At 41.7% G+C, this 20,629-nt stretch overlaps 2 protein-coding genes across 5 annotated transcripts; one reads left to right on the top strand and one right to left on the bottom strand.

The window, feature by feature from the left end:
* The first annotated feature begins 4,107 nt into the window (after positions 1 to 4,107).
* Positions 4,108 to 9,447, top strand: atf5a (activating transcription factor 5a). The gene is made up of 4 exons (XM_033635829.2): positions 4,108 to 4,530; positions 5,511 to 5,759; positions 6,076 to 7,264; positions 7,356 to 9,447. Exons 2-4 carry the CDS (start codon positions 5,618 to 5,620, stop codon positions 7,540 to 7,542), a joined length of 1,518 nt encoding a protein of 505 aa, XP_033491720.1. The 5' UTR covers positions 4,108 to 4,530; positions 5,511 to 5,617; the 3' UTR covers positions 7,543 to 9,447.
* On the bottom strand, positions 6,706 to 18,851 carry stk36 (serine/threonine kinase 36 (fused homolog, Drosophila)). 4 transcript variants are annotated; one of them, XM_033639434.2, is made up of 20 exons: positions 18,555 to 18,851; positions 18,334 to 18,474; positions 16,625 to 16,702; positions 16,401 to 16,531; positions 16,062 to 16,311; positions 15,635 to 15,728; positions 15,346 to 15,524; positions 15,087 to 15,259; positions 14,893 to 14,998; positions 14,591 to 14,722; positions 14,334 to 14,510; positions 14,160 to 14,251; positions 13,985 to 14,051; positions 12,999 to 13,109; positions 12,832 to 12,906; positions 12,607 to 12,724; positions 12,407 to 12,533; positions 12,120 to 12,300; positions 10,976 to 11,917; positions 6,706 to 10,578 (listed from the first exon to the last, which is right to left on the bottom strand). In XM_033639434.2, the coding sequence occupies exons 1-20, from the start codon at positions 18,636 to 18,638 to the stop codon at positions 10,483 to 10,485; spliced, it is 3,354 nt and encodes a 1,117-aa protein (XP_033495325.1). In that variant the 5' UTR covers positions 18,639 to 18,851; the 3' UTR covers positions 6,706 to 10,482. The 4 variants fall into 4 exon arrangements, with proteins under 4 accessions (XP_033495325.1, XP_033495340.1, XP_033495334.1 ...); XM_033639449.2 differs by having other exon boundaries at positions 13,985 to 14,048; XM_033639443.2 differs by having other exon boundaries at positions 14,160 to 14,248.
* Between the last annotated feature and the right edge of the window lie 1,778 nt (positions 18,852 to 20,629).

Genomic DNA, 20,629 nt, shown 5'->3' with positions numbered 1-20,629 from the left:
TTTGAAATGAGCCCACAGACTGTATAATGATGATGGACAACATGACAGCTTCCCCAAAAGTGAAGCCAAAACATCTCAATCTCCCCCTGGTGGCTGGCTGCATTACAGGCCATAAACCACACCCCCTTTAAATTAGCGGATGGTACATGGGCCAAACTTAAAGATCAAAATATATGTCAAATAATTTTTCCCAAAGATGTTTTCTGTCATTTTTGGTAGTTCTAGTCACGCTGATGTGCTCAAGTGGTTGTTTTTGATACGTTTGGTTTTAATTAGTTATTTGATGCTTTCAATAAAGGGGGCTTTACGTCAGGGTTGACAGCTGTGTGTGCCAGTTGTGCTCTTGATCAGTTGCGCTCTTTGGGATTGATCAGACGGGTCTATTGACAGGAACTCAAGACCATAGAGATTGGTACTGCACAGACTTTGGCTCCAAATGACATCATCAGAGCAAGATGGCAACAGCCATATCCGGAGTACTTTGGCTTCATTTTTGTGGGGGTAAGCGGAGACTCATTGTCCATCTTTCAATACTAGCTATGGACGATGCATTATTCAGTCATTTTTAAAGATTTTGATCACCTGGTCTGTTTGTTTAGGAGAAGAAGAGACCCCTGCAGATAATTCAGTTCCCAGTAAAAACCTCCTGAGCAATGAACACAGAAGGAATCCTAAACAGGAGGTCACGCTTGGCACATGGGAGAAGTTTAAGCTGGTTGTAATCTGCAATCCTCACTGCTACATGCCGCAACATCCTACACACTGCTCCTTCAAATGTATCTGCTTTCATATGCAGATATTTGTTTACAGAGATTAACCAAAATGTCCATTCGTGCCTCTTCAAGTGCTCATCGGGGTGTTGACAATGACCGGTACACGGAGGAGGAACCCCTGAAATACTAGCTGTTGCTTTGGGAGGTGTTGTCAAATGATAGCCGATGGATTCCAAGATTGTGTAACACTTAATTTCTCCATCCACAATATACGCCAGTCTATCAACCTGCTGATATTGAAGTTAACTTTTACAATACAGGGTTTAATTTGTTTCCACACCAGGTCAGTACAGGCTGAGCTTTGTGCCTTCAGGATGCCGTTAGGAATTAGAGCTGGTTAAAGGTGATCTCCTAAAAGCTGTGACATCCCGAAGGGGCACAAAACAGGCACTGTAGCCCTTAACATCAAACACCTCTAATTTACCGCGAAGTCCTTGAGGAGTAGTAAATAAACACAACCCTGCGACTAGCTGCTTCACATCTGTCAAAGCCGAATGCAAATGAAGCTAGCCAACACACCGATCATGAATGAAAATTACATTATGGTTGTCACTTTTTTTGAAACTTGATTAACTGTTTTCGTGCCAAACAAATAAAGTGATTTGTAGGCTGAACACACACAAAAACATCCACAAATCCCCCCTGAGAGGCTCCCATTCACAAGTCATAACTGAATTCCATGTTTTCATCGTATGTTCAAAGAGGGGCAAAAGTTGAGGACAATAAATTCTGAGAGAGATGATGATGAAATGATGGTGTAACCCTTACTAACGTGCCATACGTGCACTTGGCATGCAGCATCAACTTTTTTCTGACTTCTCGCCTCATACACAATATTCAGACAATGAATTTGGGCACCAGTTGATGGACAGCCTCGAACCACTGTGGGAAATGATAAGAAATATCTCAGATATATCTAAATAAGTCAAGTTTGATCCAAAGTTTTACGGCTTTCCTTTGACTCACCAGTTAAATTAAGTTGTTTCAACAACCTGGAACATGTTAATAACCCAGATTTTCCTCTGAGCCATTTGGATTTGGATTATTCACTTGGTTAAGCAGAATTAAAGGTATTTGCTGCATATTAAACACATTTGACATCTCTTTCTAAATATTGACAAAAGGAAATTATACTCAACGGTGGAGACAACAGGTAAATGCAGCAGCGCTATCATGAGCGGCACCTTGGATTTCTCTCATGATACGCAAACAGGAGGCCCTCAGTGGACCAATTAATATAGACAGAGAGAGCAGTCAGCGATTTCCTGGGAGACCCTCCAACTTCACCAGCTACTACTATCTCAATCTGGTCTCCATTACAACCACATTTATCTAGATTGCATCAGGTTGCTCTTCTACAAATCTCTCAAAGCTCCACTCATATGATAGCTACTGCACAGTGGGCATTTTGCTGAATAGCTCCTCTGTAACAGAGCTGTCCCTTTAAATGACTCAGATTAACACAGATGGACTTAAGTACATAAAAGCCGTACAAAGCACATGTTACTCAAATTCAATATAATCCATTTCTGTGGATTAACTCTATTGAAACGACATGTTCCCCTTTGTGTGCAAACAACTCCTCTGTAGCCATGCTGGATAATGTCATTATGTGCAATCAATTACAGTTTGATGTTTCCTGACTTTCACTCAATTCGCAGACACGCTGACCAGTGGATGAATCTATTAGAGGCTAGTGTCCCATCAATATGCAAATTCAGCAGAACTGGAAATAAGCCTATTGGTTTTGACAAAATGATATTGTCACAGAGATGCAACTCAGCAAATGAGACAGAGGAACGGCTGAACAAGGAGGGGTGCAGAAAAACAGAGGTGAGGTGGAAGGAAAACAGCAGGTATGGAGGAGGAGGAGAGAGAGAGAGAGAGAGAGAGAGAGAGAGAGAGAGAGAGAGAGAGAGAGATGCAAATCCCATGGCAACAGCAACCAGAAAACAAGTCTAAAATAGGGGGCAGTGTCCGCTATTACTATAGCAACAGGAGAACAGCACATTCACTCAGCTTCAGGATTTGCTGAAAGGAGAAAAACAAAGTTTTATTTCTCACATAATTGTAATTGACAGTCATTACTAGTAAATCAACTCGGTTCCACCAGCTGTGTCTCACTGAATTAGCCACAGAAACAAGGATTCTCAAAGTATATTACGATCAGAGTCAACAAGAGAGGGGGAATAATCTGTCCTCCATTATTCTCTAACTCAGTGTCATTTCATCAAACAATGTCCCAGTGAAGCTGATACTCATATGAGCTGACAGCTATGGATTAAATTAGTCACATAATTACAATAGAGTAATTGTTAAAGGATATAAAGAGACTGCAAGCCTCTGATGACAACACGGGTTCCTATTACACGGAATAGAGAAAGTAATAAATGGCATACTCTCTCATTAAGTGTGCTCAACTGTATAATCAGTCAGACAGACTTGATTAACCACAAGCTGTTTCTGTAAATGTGTAACACAAAAAGCTTTTCTCAGCTTTAAAAACTGCAGCACTGAAATCCACACCCGGTTTGTTTACCTGAAACATGTGCACAGTCTGCACTGCAGGAGGAGAAAAAAAAAAGATAACAACACAGTGATGCTTTGCCTTGCCTACCATCAGCCAATCACATTTCACATGTAGCCGGATCCAACCAATGACAGGAGGGCAGTCTGGGCACGCGCAGCCAATCGCTCTGAGCATGGACCACTGATGCAACGGAGATGCAACAGACTTCTAACTGAACAACAAAGTGCGTTGTGAATCAAATAGTCCCCCTTCAAAACAATGCCACGCCACATAGTACAGTACACTGTCTAAACTGTATGTGGTGTGTGTTTGAGACGCGTTCACGTAAATCAAGCTTATCAGCGGGAGCGGTGTACGCCGTCGAGCTCTGAAACTTAACGGTACTGCCCCTGTATTTCCCCGGTGCTCTCAACAACGACTCGTAAGAAAAACAATGACAAGGTGTAACGCGTTACATAATAATGTGATTACTTTGGGGATTATTGCTGAGATAGGAACAGTATCACGAGCCGGAACCACTTGTTAATTCAATTGAACTTCGAAATTCCGAGTGTCTTTGAATTACCCACCCCGGATAGTGAGTTAAGATGAGTTTGTCCTTTTGTTTGACTAAATTCATTCATTCAAGATTTTACAGCTAAGCTAGAGTAAATAAAAAGCTTCCCATAAACAATTAGCTACTGTACACTGAATATTTGTTGTTACATTTACCTTTCTGTTCACTTTTTACGCTTTTTTCGCCTTCCCCTTAAGGCGTGCGGTTTTTTTTAAAGCAACCGCCATTTTGTGGCTGTATTTTAACATTATTATAAGTAATTAAAACTACTCATACCATACCATATTACGTTTGAAGCGAGCATCAAGGAACGAGTAACTGTACTTTTTTTTATAACGGAGCCCGGCGGTGAGTTTGTGGGACGTCCTTCGGTGAGACGTGCGCGCGGAGGGCGGGGGCGGAGGGATCTACCCTCAGCACCACGGTTTGTTCTGGTGACGCAGTCGGTTGCTAGGTGTGAATGAACTGATGCTTCCTCACAATTAAGCAGCCCCCTCAGTTTACAGGTCGACCACAACAAAGCAACAACTCGTCCCTTTTGCGCCGTCCCGGATATTCCGAGCTCAAATATGGCTCTTTAAACTCGTTAAGTAGTTGGACCCGAAGAGAAACCGTGCTTTGCTTTAGCAACGCACCCCCAAGTGCTCTACCTTTTTTTCCGCAAGAATGGAGTAAGTGAAACTCTTTCTACTCGCTGTCAGTGTGGCTGTGTAAAGTTTGTTTTTGTGCTGTTGTATTTGGCGTATTCAGGTGTGCGTAACGTGTGGTTACAGCTGTGGAGTAGTTTGGTGTTTGGCTGTTTTTTTTATAGCTTGTACAACTTCCTCTATTTTGATATATTCATAGGAACTATTTGCTTTAATATTTAATGTTTCCTCAATGGTGTGCCTTCGAGGGTTTAGTCTGTTTGGGTTGCTTTAGCTAAAAACAGTGCGTGGCAGGGTTATTATCAGATAGCTGCCTTACTTTGTGACTATCATATTAATGTAAACATATAGTCTCAAGCCTTTTATACACTGGAGATGCAGTATCTGTATTCTGTCACTTTCAGTTGCAGGTCTTTCCAGGTTTCCATTTAGATAACCTGCCACATTAGTGTCACCTAAACTGCTTAAGTGGTCAAACAGAGGTGATTAATTTCAAAGGAACATGGGATTGGAGGCAGCTGATCTGTATAAATCCGATTTAATGATCAGGGTGTCTCTCACTGGGAGACTTACTCCAGTGCCTCTTGACAACAGTTGGGCTGTTGACAGCGTCACTGGGTCCCACGTGTTTTGAGGACGTCAAGTGCGTTTTGCTTTGAGGGAGTTCAAAGCTCAAAGGACACAGCTCTCACTTGAGTATCACTGACTGTGTCACATCTGATGGTTGGTTTTTTAAGTGGTTTATTTTTACATTTTTTGCTGTAAATGTGCTTTTTTTGGAGAGTGATTTTCCTCATCACTCAAACCCCTGTGATTCTTACATGATGACCTGCAGGTGATTTCTTCATTGTGGCCACTCCATCACCAGACTGAGTCATGTTAAGGAACTTGCTGAGGGCAGCAGGAGTGATATTCCTGATTCCCAGTCGACTGAATAAGTTGCATCTTTTTTCTTTTTTTTAATAGCAGCACTTTTCTGATCCCTGTGTCTGTTTACCCTCCAGGTTTCATTATGCTCACCCAGCCCTGCTCTCTGTGGCCCATCTGTCAGACCCTGCTTGCTCTCAGCATATGCTTGGACTTGGACTGAATCAAAGCGCCAACAGACAATATGATGGCAACATCAGCTCCTGTTTGGAAGACTCTTCGTGTCTGCCCGGCAGACCCCCTCGCTCTCTCTCACCCACAGGCTAACCACAGCCAATCACAGGGGTGCAGGGGGGAGGTGTCAGAGGAGAGTCAGCACTTAATTGGTGAGTTGCAGCGAGTACGCTTTTTTATATTTTTCCCCATTTCAGGTGGGCTCGGCACTGCAGCACATTCGTCCTTCTTGAACAGTAAGTAAAAAACTAGCTACGCCTAATATGTTGAAATGCTGCAACTATATTTTGAAAGAATCTTGCTTTGCATTTACTGTTGTCGATCAGATTATGCCTTTGGAGAACTGCTACGTGCTATGTTGGATGACTGATATTTTTCTAACATTTGCATGAACGTTGTTTTTTGGCTGTAACGTTTGCCTCCACCAAACAGCATGTAACGACTGCAATTTTTTTCTCTCCTCAATAGGTGATGGTCTCACTGACTGGATGACGGAAGAAGTGGATTTCTCCTCGTACCTCCCAAACCCTCCTTCCCCTCCCTCCTCCACCAATGCCTCCCTTCCCCCTTCACCCCTTCAGAATGATATCCAGGTGCCCTCTGACTTGGAGGTCATGACCTCTCTGCTGCAAGAGGAACTTGCCCAACTAGAGGACTACTTCCTGTCTGAACCACTGCCAGAGAAAGGGCCGAGGCTGGGAAAATGCGACAGGGGTCCACTGCCGGCGGGTCCTCAGCCGTTCAGTCAGCTGCCATATGCATCATACTCGACATCCAACCAATCGGAATCCAGCCCACTCCTTGTTACCCTGGCAACCGGAGAACTGGACCTGCTGAGTATCTGTGGTGGGCCCATTGGGCGATCCAAAATTCCAAGACACGCCCCGTACAGCTGCAGTCGCCCCAGTGGGTGTGTTAGGAAAAGAGTTCCTGATGGTGTGAGGTTCAGTGAAGGCTATGACAACAGTTTGTTGAGTTCCAAAGGAAGTAACTCAGGTAACTCGGCAGTGACCCTCGCAGGTAACTATGGCTGTGTTGAGGACGAGCAGCTGGTAGGGAAAAACTACTGTCTGGGTAGTGCAGTCGAGGTCAGAAGATGTGCCGTTCTACCAAAAGACGAGAAAAATTGCTGTTTCAGTCAAGATGTGATAGGTGGTGCGAAGGTTGTTGGTGGTGGATTTGGTTTCGGCGGATCACTTGATGTTCCGCACAAGAAAGAGGATCTGCTGATGTATAGCATGAGGGAGGTGAGCGGAGGCACCGGCAACAACGAGGTGCTGAATAGTATCAAAACTAGTGTGGAGGTGACAAAAGCCACCGTTTCTTGGAAAACAGAGAGCAGCGAAGGTTGTTATCTTCCAGCAACACCGCAGTCTGAGGCCTATCATAGCTTCTTAGGCAGCATCAACGAACAGGTGAAATCAGAGGGTCTACAGATAGCGCAACATGATTTACACTGTAACTTTCTGGAGGATCAGGGCCCAGAGTGTCTTTTAATGGCGAGGGAGAGTCTGAACTTGGAGTCTGCAGGGCACAGACAAGCATGCAGGTTGAAGGAAGACCACTGTGCTTTGAAATACGAAGAGGACCTCATTCCAGCCGAAGGCGGCGAACGCAAACAGAAGAAGAGAGATCAGAACAAAACTGCCGCTCACAGGTAAATATTAGTTTCTGCTTAATGAAATAAAACTTTCAACATGATTTCACATGTAAAGATCTGCTTATAATCTTTGTTTTGGTGACTGCAGGTATCGCCAGCGAAAAAGGGCGGAGCTAGATTCTTTGGAGGAACAGTTGCACTGCCTTGAAGGGAGAAACCGGGAGCTGCGGGACAAGGCAGAGTCGGTAGAACGTGAAATCCAGTATGTCAAAGACCTGCTGATTGAAGTTTACAAGGCCCGCAGCCAAAGGCTCAAGCAGGACACAACAGCGTAACACCAACTCCTGCAAGTACATTTAAAGAGGGCGTAACAGGGAAAAATTCGGTGTCTTTAAAGATTGTCCAGAATTGAATGTTTAATTTATTTATTTTTTTTTTCATGGCGGGCGGGGTAAATGCATGCTTTGCTAATGTGAATTATTTTTTACTGTTTAAATCAACACTCTATCCAATGCTTCCATTGCTTCCGCACTCTAATCACTTGAGCCTGCACTGTGGCATTGCAATGCTTTAAATGACAATCATTTTTAATAGATCTCGCACTGCGCAGATCTACTAATTGAAATATGGTTATTTCTGATGAAGTAATGTTATTATTTATGCAGGTTTGACATTTTTAACAGCCTTACATTGGAATTGATGTCAGCAATAGAACTTCATGTTGCTGTTTTTTCTAGTTTAAACTTTTATTTCCAATCACTGCATCACCCTTCTAACAGTTGAAGTTGTCCAATATGTTTTTGGTGTCTACATGTGAAACTGCATCTTTTCATTTTGAGCACATCGTTCAAACCAAATACTTGTCTCAAATAATTTCTCACCTCCCTTGAACAGCAAATGTGATTTCAATTGCTATGAATATTTTAAAATATTAGAATTGCGCTTGACGATGTGTTGACTTTCACGATTGCGGAAAGAGCGGCCGGTGCACAGAAGAGCAAAAAAGTTTTCGTCTTCAACCTTTGCAAAATATTTTTATCAGTTTAATATTGTTAGGTTTTTTTTGGAGAAGCATTTAATTGATTGCAGGTTTAATGCAATCCAAAATTTTCATTAGTTAAAGGGACTTGGATGTTTTAGGCATGTAATTCCTTTTTCTTTTACAGAAAGTCTACATCTACATGTTATCCTGCTTTGTTAGAAACATCACTGTGTCTGTTGTATTTACATTTGTTTCTCCCCTGATATTTGCATTATATTTAATGTAACAAATCATCTTCCAGCAGTGAATAATGTCCAAATTATAAATTCCGTGACCGAAATAGCTTCTCATTTTTACTGTTTTAAAGATGGAAACTGACATTTTATCATGTTTGTGGCAGTTTCTAAAATTTTCTTCTATTGCATATTGCAAATTATACAATCTGTTTTGCAGCTCAGGATATGCAATTAGTCCTCCAGTCCTACAAATGTAGATGATTCATGGCTGGAGGCTTCTTTTCTTCATTTCAAGATTTCACTGCTATTGACATGCAGGTTTTCCTGATGTGAGGGAAAAAAAAAAAAAAAAAAAAAAAAAGGTTTTCATTATGTACAAATATTATACCTAGTGGAGTTTTAGCAGCCTCCCTCTGCATGTTTTTCCATAAATGAAGTAGAAAATGTAGGATTTGAGAAATAAGTCGGGGTTCTTCCTCTAAAGTGCTTGTTAAGGCAATAAGTTTTCTAGGCCTCTGGCTGATCTGCACTAATTTGTAACAACTTTTGTATGTTCAGGGAGCAGAGTGTGTTAGCCTTTTCTTTGTAGAAAATTAACTGAAAAAAAAATCTCATTAGGTTATTTGTTGAGGCTTTTGCAGTGCTAGCTTTGGTGTAAGAGGATGCTGTGTAAATTATTTTCCAATCCGATTTGTTGCTGAGCAAATACTACCACTACTGTTACTGTTAAATATGCCTATACCGAGGATAGATTTTTTTCTATGCATATTTATTTTGAGACAATCTCGGATATGAGCGCTGAGTCATTGACTCATATTTATTTGTGTTCATGGAGTTTTTTTTAGAGAGAAATTCATGTCACACTGTTTGACCCTGCTGCGGTGTACTATCAACTCCGATTGTTAAAACCAAAAATATGTGACAGCACATTTTAACGCTTTTTAAATTTAATTTAATCGTATATTTCCTTTGTGTGACGTCAGCTGTTTTTTTCTTTCAAAAAAATAAAGTGTGTCATCAACTCAGTCCGCTGTGTTTTGTCGGGTTTTTTCTCCAGGTTGGGGGATTCACTGGGAATTATTTTCACTGTCATATTAATCAGAAATCAGCTGTTTAAGCTTGGAAACAAGTTGCGTGTCATTGAATGCAATACATTTCTTTTTTAAAGCAAAGTTGAGCCCTGCAGGGCCCGATGGACGCGGACGCCGCTGCTTTTTGATCCGAGCCCGCGGCCCATTCACAGGCTGCACTTCACACACACTGAGAGGAATTAACGCTTTTAATATTGTCATTATTGGGCAGATCTTGCAAAGTCGATATCACGCTGCAAAATTAGCAATTTTAAAAGAGATGAACAAATAATTTAACGTCAAATAACCCTCTGGAAATTGATTGAAGCTTTCAAAAATGCTGCTCGCGGTGGCCCGACTGTCCAATAAATCAAGCCGATTTTAATTAAATATCCCAAAATTTCAATTTTTGAAGCAAAGGGCGTTAAAATCCGTGCATCAGAGTTATTTCAGGTCAGAAAACAGGACTCCTAAATATCAATAACGTGCGCTACAGCTGAACACAACTAACCTGCGCTGCTGTCATAGCATGGAAACACTTCTAATGCAGAAGTTTATTACACCACATATTCGTCATTCCTCTTTATTATTGTGGAGAGCAAAGAATAAAAATAATCTCTTCTAATACAAAAGAAAATCTGCCGTCAATATCTTTGAGCCACAAAGTTATTTCTCAATGAAATTTGAACAACCTGTCATTAAATGAAACATCAGATAACAGTAACAAGTTTATTATAACACAGCCACAGTTTCAGTTAACCCAACAAAGATCTCCATTTAAAAAGGCAACTTTTAATTTGCACCGTTTTGATTCTATGTATTAAGTTCACTTTTATATAAAAAAAACTTACAAAATTAATACAAGGGATTGCTGTCTGTAGTCCTCTACCACACTGCTTAACACTGGAGGAAGACGTAAAGAAAAGAGGGAGAAGAGGTATTTACACATGGTGTTTAAACCTGTTATTCCCAGTGAAGTGGACTCACTCACAGCTGTCCGATGAGCTGGTGATAGTCACACTGTGGAGGTGCGTGTTGTGATGCCTGGAGAAGTTTCTTACTGGCATCAAGGGACCTCAGGACCTACAAATCAATGCAGAAGTAAGTGACCAACTTTAAAATGTGTGTGTTTAAAGTGCTGACACATGCACAGATGTATGACTGAGGAAAATATCTGATAAACCCTTCAACGACTGTGCAGTGAACTATGACCAGTAACGCCTTTATATAAAGGAATGAATAAGCTCAAGGCAATATTACAAATAAAGGAAAGCCTTAAAGGCATTAAAGGGAAACACTGAATTGTTTTCTTCCATAAAGAAACTCTTGTAATTACATTTAAAAACAGTGTTCCTCTATTTGAATTCTGAAAACTGACAGACTTTTTGTAATGTCAATCAATCAATCAATCAATCAATTTTATTTATAAAGCCCACATCAAAGTCGACATCTGCTGTCCTGTAACCTCCTCATTTATTACCTGACGTATTGCGTCCTGCTCGCTGTACAGGCACAGGGTTGCTATGGCAGCTTGTCTCACTGCATTATGGGAATCCGTGCATGCCGCTCTCAGAAGTAAGCTGGACACGTCCTCTTCCAACAACAAGGATAAAGCTCCATCAACCTTTACCAGGTTTCCCAGGGCTGCGCAACAGTGACGACGTGTGAGGGCATCAGGGTCAGTGATCAGAGGCGCCAGCATGGCCGCCGTCCTCCTGGCTTCCTCTAACCACCTGCGCCCCTCCTCATCGTCCACTCCCTGTTCTACTATAGTAGACAAATCTCCTGCTGCCACATTGTGTGAACACTTGTGTTTATTTTGTTGCTTCCCTTTGCCCCACCCTGACATGTCACTGCCCTTTCCATTGGACCTACCCATTTTAAACCCTGCCCCTGCCGCAATATATCCCAACCAGTTCCCGACTGCCCTGCAAGCCATCCGCCGGACAGGCGTGCAGGAGTCATGGAGACAGTTTATCATGCTTTTGAAAATGTCAGGTTGCAGGGTGTGCAGCGTGGGAGGCCTGAATGGATCCAAATTTCCTAAAAGTCTGCATGTGGCAGCCCTGATCTGGTCATAAGAGTGAGCCAGCGCCTGCTGCAGCACTGAGGCTTTCAGGTGAAGCTGAGAGCGGGCAGGCCAGGGGGAACAACGAGCTACTTGGGACAGCAGAGTTAACAGCTCCACAGCAGAGTCCCACAGCACATCCAGCTGCAGCAAGTCAGAGAGGAGTGAGCTGGCAGTTCTGCTCAGCGGAGTCTGGTGTTTGGAGGCAGTGAGCCTGCTGTCCCCGGCTGGCGCAAAAAAACCACAAGCAGCTTTTCCGAGGCGGGAAACAGAACGCTCGGGGTCACAGAGGAGTAAACGGCTCAGCAGGGAGAGAGGCAGCTCTAACAGCGGAGGAGGAAGAGTTTGAATTACCTGCCAAAGCACAAAAAACAAAATCATCCAGACAACTCGTCACAGATCAAACAGCCGACAACAAACAAGACAAAAGTTCAGAGGCATTAAGATGTACAGTGGTGTGTGGCTGATGAGCGCCTTTTGCAAGAGTTATCCTCTGTTGCATCAGAGAATTATGTTTGTTAGCGAGGTCTTTATCGGAGCACGGGAAGGCCCTCACCTGCAGGAGGCACACAACAATACCACAACTGTCATACAGCTGTAAAATTGCAGACATGGTGTGTGAAGGCAGGTCCAGAGCGAATGGAAAGCACAACAAGTGGCAGCTCAACACGGACAGGCTGTTGTGACTCAGATCCAGCTCATGTGTCCCTGGACTGCCCTCAGCAAACAAATGAAGACTGTGGGGGTATAAAGATGCTATTGTTAGCTCCAGGCGTTGCAGCTGTGCTGCTCTAAGATTGGTGGTACAAATGAAACTGTAAGTTAAGAAATCTTAACACCAACCTGTCAGTGCCCAGCAGCCGGCCAAGGGTGTATACACATTTTGATTCGTGGTCAGAAAACAGAGGAATGCATGAGTATGGGTCCTTCGTGAAGACAAACAGCGCAGTAGACAGAAAGGAATGCAGCCCTGAGAAAATAAGTAAGACCACTGTAAATGTTTTTAATATTAATATAGGGCCTCATGTGACACGTATATTTACCATTTGCCGAACAGAAGTCTGCGTCTGGTGATGTCCTTGTTAGTGAAGTGCCTATTTTTTTCCATAGATCCAAAAACATTGCTGAATCTAAACATGAAGATCCTGAGCCATGTTCAAGCTGTTAAACGAGACAAACAGGCAGAGCTCAGAGGAAGAAATTGCAGGTCTATCTCTGGTATCCACTCAGTCAATGTTTTTTTAATCACATTGTGGTTATGGTCTGACCTCAGAGAGTGTGTGTAGGAGTAAAGACAGGAGGCCATCACAGAGTCCCCAGCCAGGAGGAAGAGAAAGCTGGGGCTGATGAGGAACAGGAGAAAATGGTGGATCACTTTAAACTTGCAGAAAACATACTCATATTTGGGCAAAATTGCTTCTCACAGATTCAGTACCTCATACGAGTCCAAAAGCAGGTTTTTCAGCGCGGACGTTAGATTGTCTGCATCAACTTCGACATAAACACCGTGTTGTGTCAATAGAGACAAAACAGAGGCGGCTAGAGGCTGAAGAAGAGATCACAAAATCAACTGTGTCACACAACTGCCAAATATTGATTTAAAACTAATTTCCAGTCACTCTGTATACCATAAAACTTCAGTTAACAGCCCAGTCCCAATTAAAGGCCCAGTCCCTTTTACTAGCCCAATGTGGCTACACATTTTAACAAATAAAGGCCTGTCTAATTAGAAGCCTGGTCTGGTTGCCAAGCAGTTCATTTTTTTTTAGAAATTTAGATGTATGAAACAGGTTGTTGGCTATCCACTTGAGCTATATATATGTTGAAACTTTGGTCAACATGGAGATGCTTCACATCGTTAGCTATTGTAATTCATTCAGATTTACCACCATGAAGAAAGAACAGGTGGTGACTCTGTACCTCTGAAGCTTTCATAAAGTCAGAAAATGTATCCATTTCTTGATTACCCTGTAAGTTAATCATATTCCCTTAGTTCATAAGGGTCCACCAATCAAAGGAATCAAAATGTTTTTTTGTAAAAATCACTCCAAGTTATGAGTATTGTTTTAACAGGGTAAAGTTGCGTTTTGTCGGTATGCTGGGTGCCGTAATCCTCAGGTGCTGTAAAGCAAATGTCCTATCTCTCTTTCTCTGAAGCCCTGTCTGACAGAGCTAGATCAAATGAATGATTCATAATTGATAGGTTATTCAAACCCTAATTTTTATGCAAGTAATAGTTATACTGGTTAAAGTAAACAATTCAATCATGTTTCCCATTTTTGGTAAGACACAGCTTTGTATAAAAAGGAAAGGCCTGCGTCAAATATAGGCCTACTGAGTTCAGTGATTTAAGCAAATAATAGCCTGGGCTGCTAATAGAAATTTTACGGTACACACATACTAACTGCAGTGAGAACTTACTGCCAAAGGAATGAGGTCTGGTTGATTGAGAATTGTGATGAAGGGTTTGGTGAACTCTTCCAGTCTACTGTGAGAGAACAGATGATGAGCTGCACTGACTGACACTCAATCGTACACAGACATCATTTAACAAATCAACAACATCAGCTTCAGTGAAGAAGAGGAATAATCAAACCTGTGCTCTTCTTCCACAGAGTCAGGGTGTTTCTCCCAGTAGATCATAAGCACAACAATCATTTCTCCAAGTGCTGGGACACTCCATGGCTGCTGAGCAACGGAAAAATATAAAAAGGTCAGGAATACTGTTTCAGGAAGAATGTAATATTAATTATGATTCCTGATTATTAACCTTGATGAAATTTGAGTTTTCTACAGCATCATTGACCAGGTTGAAGAGGACATGGGGTAGTCCGAGTTCCTGACCAATGTGGTACAACTTCTTGAGGTCAGACGTCAGAATAAGGTTGCGTAAGACCTTCAGTGGTAGTTGAATCCGCCATGATTCTTTAACAGCGCCACCTGATGACTGAACGAAGAAATTAAAAACCTAAATACAAAATTGTTTCAAGGAATAATTGGTTTATGCTTTGTTGAATAATGTATTACCTGAGCTTTAAATGCCTGGATCATGGATTTTAGTTTAAGTATAATGGCACTGTGGTTTAATAGTTCTCTCTGCTGTCTGCTTGGATCTGATTCTTGGACCAGTTTCTCCCAATAGTGCTCACTGTCAACATCCTGAAAGAACAAGAAATGATTGATACTCTTGGGCACATTTTCCTGTAAGACAGCAGACAGGTTCTTTATCACCAGAGCACATTTGCGACTGGAAGAGAGTACACAATCTGTATAATGGAACAAGACACAATTTCTAAATGGAGAGTGTCTTTTAATCAGTTGGCACTGACCTGCCTCTGCAGTGCGGTCTGACTGTCCTCATTGCATCTCTGCTCTAGTCGCGGCCCGACCTCTACGGAGGGGAACTCCTGTTCATAGTCCCTGCTGATCTGTCCCCTGCAGAGGAAATGCCCATAACAATGAACACACACCTCGATCTGTTTTGCTAACATATTGCATCTTTATTCTGAGCTTCTATAAACACCTGTGTTTTGATCTCACGCTGCCTTGGTTCTTAGGGTTGGGGCTTTGATTGACAGCTGTCATGATCGAGTGGCCTGAGGTAACAGAGACATCACCGGAGCGAGGCTTGGCTCTCGGGGATGGTGCTACCATTGCAGAGTTGGCCCTTTCATTTCCCACTCCATCCTTCTTTTTCTGTTAAAGCACACAGAGCAGCTGAAAGCTCCTCCGTGGATTTCCATGTGACTGAGTTAAGAATGAAAATTCAATTTGCGACTCACTTTCACACTGTCACTGCTCACTGGTTTCCCTCTGTTCATCTGTTCTATGGCCTTTCGCAACAATCTGCTCCCTCCAGGAGTCGGCGCCGACTTTGCCGCCACTTGCTGAAGTTTCAGTGCCATCATGTCCGGGCTGGGTGAGACTGTCAGAGGGCTGAAAAGGCCTGTGTCTGACAGCACTGGGCCAACACACCGACATTGGAATAAAACAGTTAGAATCAGACATATTAGGGAATAATCTAAAAAATCAGACCAGTGTTGTGCATGTTTGGAAATGTTTATGCATCACCTAAAACACCATCAGCAACAAAGGGATGATGCAGGAGGTCTGGCCATGACAATCGCTTCTGAGGGTCTTTGGTCAGCAAACCTTTCAGGAAACTCTTCAAGGGAAATATGGTAAGTGTTGTGATTAAGGCAATATATTCTGTGTGTCATACATGTCTTATCTCCCCTTTAGCAGTGCAATTTATTTTCTGTAGCTGACAGTGACACATCGCTGACAAAAAAAAGGAAACAAAAAATATACTTGACGACTTTTAAGACACAAGGGGAGAGGAAAACTGCAAACTATTTTAGAAATTTGTTTGTGGGTTCTAGTCATAATTATCCGCACTGGGCTTGGGGTGGTACTTGTCTTGTCTGTCTGAGAATTTGAAGGCTTTATGTCTCCACTGTTCAATCACATCTTAACAGAGACTGTAGCTGTACTGTACCGTGCAGACGTCGCTCATAGTGTCTGGCCATTTGACTTGGTCTTTCACTATAAGCTGCACCAGGTGGAAGATGGAGTTAGTGTAGAACGGAGGCGCCCCCGTGTGGAGCTCATAAAGGATGCAGCCCAGAGACCAGAGATCAGCAGTGTGGTCGTACGGTTTCTCCTCCACCAGCTCAGGGGACATGTACAGTGGTGTTCCCTTGATAGAAGTCAGCACCAAGGTGGAGACGCTCATGGCCCTGGCAAACCTGCAGGAGGATTGCATCACATGTAGTTTATCTTTGTGGACATGAACAACACAGCTGCGTTCTCTTTATAATAACCAACATCTACCTACCCAAAGTCACAGAGCTTCACCACACCACTTTTCCCAAGCAGAATATTTTGTGGTTTCATGTCACGATGAAGGATGCGATGGGAGTGCAAGTAATACAGAGCAGAGACCAGCTGGCAGGCGATCTCACGGACCTCGGAAGAAGAAAAGAATTGAGCACATGTTGATTATGAGAAACCATGATAAATATAATGTCTGGTATAACTCTGTGTGCTGAAGATAAATACCTGGCTTTCTGGTAAGTGCCCATCGTCCTCAAGAATCTGGAACAACTGACCCTCTGCGTACTCAGTTACAACCACAACCTGTTACAAACACATAAGGGACCACGGTCAAGAGATAATGAACTCAGATGTAGATCAAATACAGCATTTTGTGAAGAGGCATTCTGTGCTCCTGGTAGAGGCAAGTCCCAACCAATATTGTCCGCCAGAATTGTCCCTACCAATAATTGAGCAAACTTGTTCGTATTATCCTCATACTAATAAATCTGTACACAAAAATACAGGACAAATCACCTCTCATATTGATTCAGTATGGGACAGTGCTTTTTATTTTTCAATATAGGACAGTCCCGTAATATGCCTGATCAAGACTGTTTTCCGTTAGTTTCAGTACTCCACCTCCAATGAAGAGCTGCACACTGCTGCTTAAATTCTGCCTCATCCAGAGAGAGTACCAAACAGGGCTCTGTGTCTGTCTAACTGCTACCAAAAAACCTACCATTTCAGCAGAGCACTAACGTAATGCATAGCAGACTACAGGGCAGGGAGGTTTGTTTTTTTAAACATAATGAGTGTATTCTCATTAAATTATGAAGAAGAACATATATTTATCAATCCCCAAGGGGAATTCAATATTTTCACTCTGTTGTCATTCACACACAGGCCCGAAATTCACACATGCACAAACAGGACCTATACATGCATTTAATGGAGAGATGTCAGAGCAAGGGGGCTGCCTTGGACAGGCTCTCAGAGGCAGAGCAGGTTGTCCACCAATCTAAAGATCAGCAGTTCGATCCCTGGCTCCTCCAGTCTGCATGTCGAAGTATCCTTGAGCAAGATACTGAACCCCAAATTGCTCTCGATGGCTGTTCCACCGGTGTGTGAGTTTGTTAAAATTGAGTAGCGGTGGCACCTTGTATGGTAGTCTCGGCCACCAGTGTATGAATGAGTGAATGTGACTCATAGTGTAAAAAGCGCTTTGAGTGGTCAGATGACTAGAAAGGTACTATACAAATGCAGGCCCATTTACCATGTTTTGAATGAAAGTTTTAAACATGAGCTGAAGTCTAAAATACATATGATGACTGAGCAAAATACACAAAGGAGGACTAAAGAGTAGATCATGCCAACATGTGTGCTGACTCAGCAGAGATAACTGTAAATGATAAAAGCTGATGTACAGGAGAATAAATAGGCTATTAGATAGATAGATAGATAGATAGATAGATAGATAGATAACACTATTGTCCACTTCGGTGAAAATTTGTCTTTGGCTTCTCTCAAAAAACGTCAAAGGTACATACAGACACATAACACAATACACCATTAAAAACCTACAGTTTTACAATATCTATATGATACAATAGTGCAAATAGGCAGGTAGGAGCAATAAGTTATATAAATAGCAAAAGAGAGCACATCTTACAAAGTAGTAGTGTGTTCACTGCCTGTATGACATAAGGACTAAAGGACAGCAATGCAGAATGCCTGACACCAGTATTGCATTGTGTTCCATTAAAAATCGTCACCTTAAGCCTGAATTTTGTGTTTTTCCTGACATAAATAAAGTCATTTCCACCACAAATTAGTGCAGAAGACATCACTTAAATGCAGCAAATTCAGTGCATGTATAAATGTCCTCACCAGTGTTGAAATGAAACCTTCGCCCTTGCTTCTGTGTGTTTTAACAGCGATCATATTAAACATACCTCAGTTTCAGTCTCAAAGCTATCAAAGAGTTGGACAATATTTGGATGTTGAAGATCTCTCATGATCTCTATCTCCCTCTTCAGACTCCTCAGCTCCTTCTCAGATCGACCCACCTTTGGCATGAACTTCAGAGCCACCACCTGATGGACACAGACACACAGAGGGTGACACGGTGTGGCTAAACAAACTTACCACACACAACTACACAAAAGACACCTACCTGTCCAGTAAATCTTTTCCTTCCCTTGTATACTCGACCAAACGAACCTTCTCCCACCAGCTCCAAAACGTGATACGAGTTCATGTCGGAAGGAGGCTACCGTTATAACGGACACAAACCGAACATCGTTAAGTTAGATAAGCGGTTGTTTCACTCTTTGTAAGCAAACACAGGATACGTGTATACTTGTAGTCAAATCTTTAAACTTTACAAGTCACTAGTTGTAGCTAGCAGCCTTAAGAAGATGCTAATACGAACTTTAGGCACAGCTTACTGTTGTGTGCTTCTACTTTTTAGATAAGACGACAACAAAAATATTAACGCTCGAGCGCGAGTCTAACTGCCGTTTCACAAAAGTTACAAAAGATAGAGTAAAAGTTTGACTTGTCACACAAATATATTCAGAATTTGTATGATATAACAAAATGTATCTTGTTCTTTGAAACGAGTCGTGTTTTTTTTAAGCAATTCTTTCCATTAATGCGAAAGTCCAAACTGGCATTTCTGTGGACAACACGAAACAAGGGGTCCTTAGCGTAGCAACCACTGTCGCGTGCCTGACAACGGGCTGAGAGCGGACAACAGAACAGGGGCGAGCTGGAGGAGTGACGTCATCTGAGGAGCCAAGGAGGGATTCTGTCATTGTAAAACACAAAGTAATAGCCTATACTTGTTTGTGTGGTGTCAAAAATATGAGCAGTTGTTACTAATTAGTAGAGTAGCCTAGAAACAATACTTGTAATAATTTAGAGAATTTAAGGGACTTGTAGGCCTACTTGAGTATTTCCATTTTATGCTACTTTATACTAATATACTTACACTACTTTGCATCTCAGTGGGAATTATTATACTTTTTACTCCACTGCATTTATTTGCGTGCTTTGGTTACTTTGAAAAGTCAGCTTAAAAATACTAAATATAATCAACTGTACATATTAAGCAATGTCATCTTTCAGTTGAAATGCTCCCTTCAGAAAACTTGCCTGATATCACGACAGCTACTTGCTTATTTGATATTATTTGCATAAAGAAGTTATAAAAACACAGCACATTTTGTTAGTGAAACTGTGCTGTTGCTATACGTTACTTCGTTTCTTTAGATGACACTTTTGTGATCAGTTAGTTGTTACGTTACCCTCTACTAAAGGTTGCCTCGTGTAAGCTATGCATAAACTCCAGCGAGTTTAGTTGACAATGCTGCACTGGTTGGTAAAAGGATGTTTATATCTCATCACTAGCAAATATTTGTGCTGGTTTTTACAGCTATGCACTCTATTTCAGTAAATGTTTATATCCTGTGCTTCAGTTTACTCCTTAATTACCCACCTAAAGAGCCCATACACAGCTGGTTGACAGTAATAAGTGGTCTTTTTAAACCAGTGTTTTAAACAAATCTTTCAGGACACACTGGTCAAATGGCCTTCTATTAGCCCACAGATCACAAGAGACAGAATGACTGTATTATGTAAGAAAACACAGGGAAGAAGTGTCTATTGTTGTCTATAGCATTTTATTAAAACTACAGTTTATGTCAGTGGGGAAATCAATCAACTAATAAATGGTGATGTATTATATATTATTATACATTAAACCACTCAGTAGTATATACAGTATATGTATAAAGCCTTTCACATTACTGGGGTGCTCTCTCTCTTGCACACACATATGATCACACAAAGTGCACTGCTTAAATGACAGAGAGGACCCAAAACATTCATTTTTAAACAACAATATCTCACTTTTAATGCAGGAACAGAAAGATGAAATATTAAATTGGGGACTTTTTGTTTTCTATTAGGCCTATTCTTATTTTTGAAATAATACATATAGCCTATATATCTGGATCCAGGGATACTGACAAAACATTCAGGGCTAAAGCTTCGAACGCTCAGGCCTAACAATGCCACTGGTTATCAACGTATCAGTGTCAATGTAACATTAAAGTTAAACTCATTATGCAGAATGGTCCTATTAAGAATGTTATATCATTATTGTCATCATTAGTAGAAGTAGTAGTCGTAGTAGTGGTAGGCTACTATTTGGCTATTATTACTATTATTAGATGCATTAGATGA

The sequence above is a fragment of the Epinephelus lanceolatus genome, chromosome 11 (assembly GCF_041903045.1).
Source record: "Epinephelus lanceolatus isolate andai-2023 chromosome 11, ASM4190304v1, whole genome shotgun sequence".
Taxonomy (NCBI): Eukaryota; Metazoa; Chordata; class Actinopteri; order Perciformes; family Serranidae; genus Epinephelus; species Epinephelus lanceolatus.
This window is presented reverse-complemented; position numbering and strand designations above follow the sequence as displayed.

What these genes read in the sequence shown, in the direction of transcription:
- atf5a (XM_033635829.2), top strand. Translation starts at nt 5,618, where the DNA reads ATGATGGCAACATCAGCTCCTGTTTGGAAGACTCTTCGTGTCTGCCCG. An exon ending in GGAGAGTCAGCACTTAATTG is followed by an intron (nt 5,760 to 6,075) that starts GTGAGTTGCAGC and finishes TCTCCTCAATAG; the next exon opens with GTGATGGTCTCACTGACTGG. An exon ending in AACAAAACTGCCGCTCACAG is followed by an intron (nt 7,265 to 7,355) that starts GTAAATATTAGT and finishes TGGTGACTGCAG; the next exon opens with GTATCGCCAGCGAAAAAGGG.
- stk36 (XM_033639434.2), bottom strand. Translation starts at nt 18,638, where the DNA reads ATGAACTCGTATCACGTTTTGGAGCTGGTGGGAGAAGGTTCGTTTGGT. An exon ending in GGAAAAGATTTACTGGACAG is followed by an intron (nt 18,475 to 18,554) that starts GTAGGTGTCTTT and finishes TGTGTCCATCAG; the next exon opens with GTGGTGGCTCTGAAGTTCAT. An exon ending in TGAGCAGTGACAGTGTGAAA is followed by an intron (nt 15,260 to 15,345) that starts GTGAGTCGCAAA and finishes GTGCTTTAACAG; the next exon opens with AAAAAGAAGGATGGAGTGGG.